Source organism: Vigna unguiculata, chromosome 6 (genome assembly GCF_004118075.2).
Source record: "Vigna unguiculata cultivar IT97K-499-35 chromosome 6, ASM411807v1, whole genome shotgun sequence".
Classification (NCBI taxonomy): Eukaryota; Viridiplantae; Streptophyta; class Magnoliopsida; order Fabales; family Fabaceae; genus Vigna; species Vigna unguiculata.
This window is the reverse complement of record NC_040284.1, coordinates 27,177,706-27,188,089: the sequence shown is the minus strand read 5'-3', so window position 1 is coordinate 27,188,089 and position 10,384 is coordinate 27,177,706. Positions and strand designations below refer to the sequence as shown.

Genomic DNA, 10,384 nt, shown 5'->3' with positions numbered 1-10,384 from the left:
AGACAAATAAATGTTCAAAATGACAAAACCAATGGACAAAGGCAGTATCATCATTAGATTTGTAATGAGAAATAAAACAATTAAGATTGTTGTTACAATGTGGAACTCAGAAAAGTGTGCAACTTTTAACCTTTTAAAAATATTTAAAGCCTATATATTATGTAAATGGTAACTTTATATTTTTACATAATTAAAATGTATAATCAAAAATTTTCAATATGTACATTATATTCTAATTGATATTTGTAGTGAATAAAAAATTTAATATATTGTATTTATTATTCACAGTAACCAATTTAAATTGTAACACTATACTATACACAATTTTCTTAAAGAGAAAATAAATATTAATTTAAAATAGATAAAAGAATAAAAATCAGAAGGTAATGGATTAACATAGAAGTAACAGTTTAAGATAGTAGAAAAAACTGTTTAACTAACTGTAAGAAAATGTATGAATACACATTTAAAAGAAATAGATAGAATAAAGATCTTCGTCTCCAAATTGTATATTTTAATTCTTATATATATATATATATATATATATATATATATATATATACTCATATTAAGTATTAAATGGCATTGAATAACCAATTTAATTGAAAGTTAAGCTGTTTTAATTTGCAAGTTGTAAGATATAGACCAACTTCTTTAAAAGAATATAAAAATGTGTATATTTAAATTTTAATTTATCAGTATTTGTTTGTTTAGTCTTTATTTAACTTAAACTAAATATAATATTAATTGATTGGTTATTTAACCACGTCTTCTCCTATGAACCTTTCTAGATACTTAAAAGAGTAATACTACTTTATTCTTAAAAAAATACCTTTGTTAAAAAAATGTTATTACTCCCTTCAGTTTATGAGTTTTTTAAGTTTTATTTTCGTAACTTCTCAAAGGACAAAACTTTCATTATACTTTCTCTACTTTCTTTATATCTCTCAATTCTACGAAAATATATAAATTTATTTTTTTGTGTCTCTTTAAAATTTCAATAATATTCTCTTTTTATATATACTAGCGTAAATACAGACTGTTTTTATATATGTATGATATTATATTATTAGATGATAATATTGTAATATTATTAAGTTAATATATAAAATAAAATTATATTTATTAAATGTAAAATGAAATATATCAAAAAAAATACGAGAAAATAACGGTTGATAATTAAAAAAAAAGAAAAAGAAATAGACGATTTTATAAAAAACTTATAAAAATGACTTTCAATTTTCAAAAATATAATAAATAATTATATTTTAAACGATAAAATTGAAATTTTAAAATATTGATAAAAAAGAAATTTTTTTATATATTATTATAGATATATCTTCGGTTTTTATAATAGTCATCAAATAATTTATTCACGTGATAAAAAAGAAGAGATTTTATATTGACTAAAAATAAAGTAAATTTTTAATATATTTTATTAATAAATTATTTTATTTATTTTATTCTTCATCTAATTCAAAATTATATTTAAAAATATTTAAAAATAAGGTTATAATACAGAAAATACAGTAAATGTTGTTCTATATATATATATATATATATATATATATATATATATATATATATATATATATATATATATATATATATATATACAAAAAGAAGAATTATTTCTTTTCAGAACTGAGACAAATACTTTTTTTTCAGAATAGATCAAAGTGGGATAAAATAAAACGAAGGAGCAAATTTTACATGGAATTAATAGCATTTAATATTTTTATTAAGACCATTAATAACTACATTTAATAGCATTTAATATTTTAATTGAATATGCTGTTCACGTAATTAAATAATGCTATAAGTGTAGGAACTTTATTGGTTAATATAATAATATTTTGATTGAACGCAGCGAATGCATAACATGCTAAATTTGTAAAGACTTCATAAATTGATGTATAATTATGAGACAGACAAGCACAGCACGAATGAATGAACGAATAAGAAAGAGAGAAAAAGTGGAAATTTAAGGAAATTCCAGCTGGTTGCTTCAGATGTTGTGTCTGTTTTTTATCTTCTCTTTCATTTCCCACCTCCGATGATTTCTCCTACTCAGTAAAATCCGAAGGAAAAACCAAAAAACAGCAACAAAACTTTCATTTCTTGTCATTTTTGCTTACTCTTCCGATTGGCATTTGCTTCTGTTAATGGGTCATACCCTCTTCTTCTTTCTGGTAAAGTTTTCTTCTTTTTCGTTTTCTCTTTCCATTTACCCGGGCTTTGCTTCCCCATGTTGCTAAAATCAGATTCGGGGTGCATTGCATTGATATTCATGAACATGGTGAATGTGGGATCTGACAGAATTTTTGTCCCTGTGTTTCATCTCCCTGCCTACATTCATGGCTCCTTGGTTGTTTCATCAGCTTTTGCCATTTTTGTTGCAATGTTTGGGACTGTTTCGTGGGACTCACGTGTATACTGTTATTCGTGCTTTGGAATTTTATAACGTGGATAAAGTTGATGCAATGATGGTGGAAAAAAGTGGGGTTCTAAAGGAGCTTTTGTTAGGGGTAGAAATTTCGGGCTTTCTGTGTCTTTTCTGTTTTTTTTCCTAGAAGCAGCTTTTGTGAAAAAATTATGGCGTTTGATTATGGAAACGCTTTCATTTTATTTGTTTTTCCGCATGTGACTAGTTGCCTTTTGATTCAACATTTTCTTGGGAAGGTTTGGTGTATGTTTCTTGCAAGAATAGGGCATTAACAGCATTTGCTGGAAATGGTGTTCCTTGAATAACGTCTCTCATTCAAATTCAGGCTTGGATGATTTGAGAAAAAGGAGCAACTACCGGAGTTTCATCTTTCGAAAGATGGGGGTGAATTGACTTTGAGCTTCTCAGAGGCTCCCTCCTAGTTGTAATCTTATGAAGTGGAGCTTCTCTGAGGTGCATGTTGAAGTAAGATGATTGAGCAATTCATCAATTTCATCATTCGGCCCCCCAGGTATTACATTTTTCTCTTTGTAGGTGGTTTATCATTAATGTATTTGCATTGTAAATTTGACTAATTCGTAGCCTGTATTGTCAGCAAGGACTTGTGTGTTCAAGCTGGTAGATTCTTCTTTTTATTTTATTGAAACTCAATCTGCACTGTACTTTTCAACTGAATGCCCCAATCATTTTAGGCAAAGCTATCGGGACAAGTTTCACTGCATAATTAAATCGCTGATGTTTCTGAATTTTTTTCTTGTGTTCAACTACCTATGTGTCCCTGCATCCAATGCTCCACTCGTGGTTATCTTTTATGTAGTAAATTGAATTACAGATCAATGTATCTAATTTGTCAAATATACAGGGCTGAATATGATCCAGATCGGTACCTATGGGAAAAGGAATTCACCCTTGCAGGAAGAACATACCAACGGCAGGATTTGGAGGCAAGTATGGACATAGTTTTTTTAAGATTCAACTACTATTGTCCACTTTTAGAAGTTAATTTATGATTACAATTTACTGCACATTTTTTAAGACTAGATAGATTATCTTCCTTTTATTTTCTTATAAACCGTGCAGCTCAAGAATTCCAGAGGTTATACCTTGCAGTGTAGCCATTATCTACCTTCAGCTTTGCCTGAAGATATTTCTCTTCCTTGTGTTATATATTGCCATGGAAATAGGTAAGTCAACTTTTACGAATATTGCTATCAGTTCAATAACCATAAAGACATTTTTTTAACTTTTTCAAAATGACACGCTCACTCAATTCTTCTCTATTTTTATATGTACATGTACAATGATACAGTGGATGTAGGGCTGATGCCAATGAAGCTGCTGTTATTCTTCTTCCATCAAATATTACTGTTTTTACTCTTGACTTCTCGGGGTCAGGCTTATCTGATGGAGACCATGTCAGCCTTGGTTGGCATGAAGTAAGTTTACCTATGTATTTATTTCTTTAGTTAGTTTCCAAAATTACATGTTTATTCTTTCATGAAATTAACAATGCAACAAATGTATACACTTGCATCAGGTGCATGCTTATCTGTGTAATTTTCCTGCAATGTTTTCTCGAGTTTAATGTTTTCTGTGACAGAAAGATGATCTCAGGATGGCGGTGTCATATTTAAGAAGAAACAAGCAAGTATCTCGTATCGGTCTTTGGGGACGATCAATGGGTGCTGTTACTAGGTATTACTTCTTCCAATCTGCTTCTTTGATTTTTAATGCAGTAGTAATTTCTTTCTATGTACTTATATTACATGATAATTGAACATAAATCAAAAAAGGCTTTTCAGGAAAGTCTAAACTTTAGAATTCAATGCTGGGCTTTTACAGTTTGTGTAATTATAAGCCTCATATATGAGAATCTCTATTGTAATCTATTTCTAACTATGCTTTGGTGTGGTGTAGCCTTCTTTATGGAGCTGAAGACCCTTCTATTGCTGGGATGGTGTTGGATAGCGCCTTTTCAAACCTGTATGGTCTGATGCTGGAGCTCGCTGATGTCTATAAAATTCGACTTCCTAAGTTCACTGTACACGTTCTCTCTCCTTCCTTTCCTTCCATATGTGTGTGCATATGTAGTACTTTAGATTCTATCTTCTCCTTTGTGATAATAGTAATTTTGGAATTAAAATAGAAAAAGAGGATCTTCATTTGGTTACCTTGTAGCTTTTTGGAACGATATGATATGAACCTATGGATTGTAGTAGTTCATGGTATCTGCCACATGTGTGCATCGTCAATATGATTCTTTTTCTGGTTGTAAAAGATTTGGCTATTGCATTGCGACAAATCATCTCAAATGTTGTTTAGTTGTGTTTCTTGGGGAAGAAATAAGGGGCTGTAATCGTAATATTCTATTTAATTTAAGAACAATTTATCATTTATGTTTGTCAGGAACAAAGAACTGAAATAAGAAAGGAAAGAAAATTTTTATTGAATGGGATGAAAGTAACAATGAATAGGAGAAAAATCTCACTCCCAAAGTCTTCCCTTTCACACAGAGCTAGTGCTCAATTCACAACAAATGAACAATACCTTTATCAATTTCAACCTTGAGCGCAAGGTTGATTTTTAGGGGGGTGGTATTGTTTGTACTAGGAGAAAGAGGGAGTTAGTTACATATAGGATATTGATCTGTAAGTTTATGATTAGTTGATCAAATAATATATAGGAGGATGTAAGGGGGAAAGGGAGATTCAGATGTTACTTCTTATAAATAGAGCATTAGCTCTATGTTATGGGGATCCAATTCAAAAGACATTATTTTGTCTCTGACATAATTTTGATATGGTTCCAACACAATGTTAATAAGGACAAATACAATGATTTTCTAAAAACTCATACATTTATTGAATAAGTTTTTAGTATGATTAAAGAAATAAAGAACAAATCTTATATGATCACGAATATATCCTCTATTTACTTTTTGGATGTTTGATAGATGGATTGAATTCATTTTTGTATTAGGTGACAATATGTTTAGATTATTATATTTAACTAATCTTGTTTCTAGATGATTTTGAATACATAAATAATTCATAATGATCTAATATACATATTTGTGTCCCTCTGTCCTACATTGTGGAGACTACACATGTTACAGTGTCCATGTCGTGTCCGGTATCCATGCTACATATCTGCCTTCTTTTGCTGAATGATTCTCATAAATACTATTTCACTACATGCTGTCGATCTGACTTTCAGCCCACTATATCTGCTAAACTGCCATATATTCATTTCAGCGTATTATCCTAACTAAGATAATAGAATAACAGCTACAAATAAATGTATAATCCCATGTAATTTGCTTTCGGTCCATTAATTCTATTGGCACTAAAATAAATGGGCTATAAACTTGAATTGTCTTCTAGAATGTAATATTCTGAGCATTTCTGATTTTGATTAAGTCTAAGATTTTGCGGATTTGTTCCACAATTAGGTTAAAATGGCAGTACAATACATGCGGCGGGTTATTGAGAAGAAGGCAAAGTTTGATATCATGGACTTGAACTGTTTGCTGGTATGGATTCATTCTGCAATTTTTTCTTGACCTGGTCTACTTTAGAAATTGTAGAATTATTGATTTAAACTTAATCTATCATGTGTGTTTTCACCGGATTTGGATCCTCCTCTTCTATTTATTGTTAACAAGAGAGATATTGATTTAATAAATTTTAACCATTATTCCGTTTTACTACTTAGTACCATTGAAATAAAAATCAACTAAAACTGTGAAAGAAGAATTGGGAACAAGGATGCCTGATTTAGTGGGTTGTTAATTGGCTTTATGTCAACCTTAATAAATGGTTAGGATTTATTAAACAGAACATCTGTTAACAAGAAACAGGATAGCATCCCAATCCTACTTTCACCTTGAAATCTTACATGTTTGGATTCGCTCAATTAATAAGGAGAATTCACAACTTTTTTTATTCTCCAACAAATAGTTTTATCGTAAATTATGTTGCACACAAACTATTTGACACATAATTGTAGTATTATCATAACATTCATTTTTTTTTGGCTAAACAAATAGTTTAGTCACTTCCTTCCATGACTATCTTAATGCTTTAAAAGCTTACAGGTTGCACCGAAGACATTCATTCCTGTTTTATTTGGACATGGTAATGATGACCAATTCATTCAGCCTCACCATTCTGATCTCATCTCTGAATTATATGCGGTATTCCTTCAAGCCATCAGGCCTAATGCTTTTAAAAGAAATATAGTATTTTGCACTCTTTGCTACAAATGATATATATAAGTTGGTCTCCAAATTTGTAGGGAGACAAAAATATCATAAAATTTGATGGTGATCACAACTCCTCTAGACCACAGTTCTTTTATGACTCAATTTCCCTTTTCTTCTACAATGTCCTCCGCCCTCCTCACATTCCCAGAGCTCGCAAGCATGACAGATATCTTGATGTAGGGGATTTGAAGATCGGTTCTGCTGTGAATGAGGTAATTAGCACTTGAGAGAAATTGAGTCTACAAGAAATGTACATGAATTTATACTTTGTGCCAAGAATGTAATTTGTGAACTCAAATGATACATCAGCAAAATTCAGTGACAGTAACTTGTCATCGGAAGGGAAAAAGAAAAAGAAAGGAGATACAGGCTCATCTAGTCTTAAGTGCCTGCAGCCTGTAAAATTTGAGATGTCAACTCCCAATTCACCTTTTTGAAAATATAAGTAGGAAATGTTATTGTGTAGATATATATGCTCACTCAATTCAGTTTTGTTATGTGTTTTATTTGAATAACGAAAGACTAATTTTCTCTTGCTTTCATTCAGAGCTTATTATTTGGGATAATCTCTAGTTTACAGTCTGCAACTATTGATGCTGCAAGTTCATCTTCCGCTCCTCCCAGCAATTCAATTTCAAACATAGCTTCAATTAGAGAGCGTATTCCAAAAGTTGCTCCTACAGCTTCTCCTGTACGATAGTTCCTTCCATCTGTCTCTGTAATTTTGGTTAAAAATCTTTGTGCTGTTAATTCATTAATTGATCTTAATGCAGGATTCCATGATCAGAGAGCAACTAATGCATGGAAATTATGAACCTGACCATGATGAACCTGCAGATATGAAGGTGATTATGTCAAGGACCCTCTCTGAAATTAAGAAATTATTCAGGGCTTTTTTACATCTGGATCCATTATTTCCATCTAAAGAGGAATTGTTTACTTTTTCTTGGTTATAATCATTTTCTGTCCATTGCATTAGTGGTCTTAAAATGCCTTTGTAGATCTTGACTCTTTTTTATTTTGTCGTGAAATGGACTGTTAATGATTCAACAGGATGAACCAAATGACCTGACTGAAGATTATTACTCATACACCAGCTCAACTCGAGAAAGCTTCGGCAGATGTTCTTCTTTAGTATTCAGCGATGATGAATATTTTCCAGATTACAGGGATGATGATAATGGTTCTGAGGTCTGTCTCCAACACACATACATGCATGCAAATGCACATAGTATTTGATCTAATTATTAGTTGAGGATATATATTATTTGGAAGTGATGTGAGAAACTTAGGTGATAGTAACTTGTCTGCTTAAGCCCTGGTTGAATAAAATTTTGCATAGACATACAGGAAGTAGTATCAAAAAAACAGTAATGGGAAAAGAAAATAAGAACATAAAGTGAATTGAACTTCTTTCATGCTAAAATCAACTTAATGTGTTAACTGTTCCATTATCTTACTGCTCTAAAGTTGAGGTGCATAAGTTGATTTTAACTTGTAAGACAATATCAATATGCATTTTCACTTTGTGAAAAAGTTTATTGAAGCAGGGTTTATTGCAATGGTTGTAATGTGTTTCATGTGTCTGATAATATTGAATACTCTTGAAGGTATTTGCAACACCCCTTGGAAGTCTGAGAGAAATATCTGCAGACCCTAAAGAAGAGGAAAAGAGCCAGAAAAAGAAGAAGAAGAAAGCTGAAAGATCCACAAAGAAGCACAGGTCTGACAGATTTGAGAAGTGGGAGTCCCTCAGTCGAAAGCTGCGACTTTGCATTCTGAAGGGATCTGCCAATCGGAGACCAAAGCCCTCTTGACAAGTCTTGACTACTATGTGTTACATATTTAGCTAACTACATGTTTTCATAAGATCAATGTAAGACACTGCTATATTTAGGCACTTCATGAAACTCAACTTGTTTGTAGGTTAACGAGTTGATTGACTCAATTCTCATCTGGGAAATAATTCAGCATGTATTTTTGTGCGAAATGTTGGTTTCACTTTCTGACTCATCTTTCACTACTTGTTTATTTTTGCAGGAATGTTACTTGTTTGTCATTCTCACCTTATTGCTTAGTGTAGCAGTATCTACATTGGGGACTTAATGTGCTTTTTATGTGATGTTGCAGGAATATCAATTCTGCCTTAACTATATTTTTATCATAGCATGAATTTGGTCTTCCGGATTCCGTTTGTGTCATTTAGGTCTTTTAAGTTTTTCTTCTATTTACATATAGCTCTCTTAATTAGATTCTATTCAATATTTCTAATTGGCTGAACATCCATTTTTGTCTTTGAAAGATATAAACGGTGACAGGTAGATTTCTGAAAGAATTTTTGTAACATTTAAGTTTTTATAGTTTTCAATTGTTGGACACAAATTCTTCTGATAGGGTCGTAAATAGATGTCTGCTAAGTGTTAAGTTTTTTTTTTTTTTACTACTTGGCGTTTCACTCTCTTATCCAGGTCAATGCCTGCCAAGGTTTGAAAATAAACCTTTTATTTGTGCTTCTTAATTTTCTTCTAAGCAGACAAACCCTGCTGCTTCGTCTCCTCAATTTCCTCCAGTTTTCTCCCTGGCTACTCATTCATCTCTCATTCTCTATTTCAGTGTTTCTCTTCCCTATTATCTCTAAAAATTGAACATGATTTCTGCAACTTTTTTAGGTGTGCATTCACCTCCCTACACAGCTAACACTAGTAGATTCTGTGTTATTGGACTCACCCACACAACACAACCCCTTTTGCTGTCAGCTTGACCAAGTCAAAACCAACCCTTTCTTTTTCTTTCCCAATCCAAGAAACCACAGATATTTTCTCTACACATAACAAAAAGTAAACTTTTTTCGCTCACAATTCGGCTGAATTTTGGATCAAGATGGGTGCAGAGAACTATTACTAGATCCTGTAGGTGAACCGCAATGCCACGGATGAAGAACTCAAGAGGGCAAGTAAGGTTGGCCATGAAATGGCACCCAGATAGGGATGTAATGTAACTTCAATCTACAAACTAAGATTTTGATTGTGCATACTGCAATCCTTACATGAACTGCAATTCTTTATTCTATGATCAGGATTTTAACCAATAATATTCACTTTTTGTGTAAATGTACATAACCCCTAGTATTTAGAGGCCTACAATTCCTGGATATCTAAAATCTTCATTCCTTCCATGGTAAAATGAGAGGTTCTGGGATTGAGACAATTCACTAACTGCAGAGAAAAAGAGAAAGTTGAGGACACGAAGGAGAAGAAGAAAAAGAAAAAGCGTACAGAAAGATGCCTTTATTTATCAAGTTAAGCACCAAGAAATTTTAGCAACATATTCTCAAATATGAGAATATGCTAATAGTCAAAATTATGAGTAAATTTATTAAATAAAAATAAAATCTGTACTATTTTTCGATTCCTGATAAATTCCAACCAACAATATCATATTTTTTTTAAAACGTTAGAAAATATTATTAACATTGTTGTGTTAATTTGTGTCTACTCAAACCTATTGGGTTAGCACACTAAGAATTGGCTCATATAGTGCTCAGAGTGCTTATCACACATCTTCACTATTAGAGTTTAAAAATGTCAATTTAAATTTTTTAAATTATTTAACATGTCAAAAAAGTGTATTAATTCTCATTATATTTAAAATTTAATACTGTGTAAAATAAACGA

At 31.4% G+C, this 10,384-nt stretch overlaps 1 protein-coding gene across 3 annotated transcripts; it reads left to right on the top strand.

Annotated features, from left to right (window-relative positions):
* Positions 1-1,905: 1,905 nt before the first annotated feature.
* Positions 1,906-8,700, top strand: LOC114186960. Of its 3 annotated transcripts, none has more exons than XM_028075046.1 (14): positions 1,906-2,192; positions 2,772-2,957; positions 3,309-3,390; positions 3,527-3,630; positions 3,756-3,882; positions 4,047-4,141; positions 4,364-4,487; positions 5,898-5,978; positions 6,543-6,641; positions 6,743-6,922; positions 7,258-7,401; positions 7,484-7,555; positions 7,764-7,901; positions 8,321-8,700. In XM_028075046.1, the coding sequence occupies exons 2-14, from the start codon at positions 2,917-2,919 to the stop codon at positions 8,525-8,527; spliced, it is 1,494 nt and encodes a 497-aa protein (XP_027930847.1). In that variant the 5' UTR covers positions 1,906-2,192; positions 2,772-2,916; the 3' UTR covers positions 8,528-8,700. The 3 variants fall into 3 exon arrangements, with proteins under 3 accessions (XP_027930847.1, XP_027930849.1, XP_027930848.1); XM_028075048.1 differs by having other exon boundaries at positions 3,309-3,394; XM_028075047.1 differs by lacking the exon at positions 1,906-2,192 and adding an exon at positions 2,591-2,682.
* The last annotated feature ends 1,684 nt before the right edge of the window (positions 8,701-10,384 follow it).

Coding starts and splice junctions, on each gene's coding strand:
- LOC114186960 (XM_028075046.1), top strand. CDS start 2,917: ATGATTGAGCAATTCATCAATTTCATCATTCGGCCCCCCAG. Junction 7,556..7,763: donor ATGAACCTGCAGATATGAAG/GTGATTATGTCA, acceptor ATGATTCAACAG/GATGAACCAAATGACCTGAC. Junction 7,902..8,320: donor ATGATGATAATGGTTCTGAG/GTCTGTCTCCAA, acceptor ATACTCTTGAAG/GTATTTGCAACACCCCTTGG.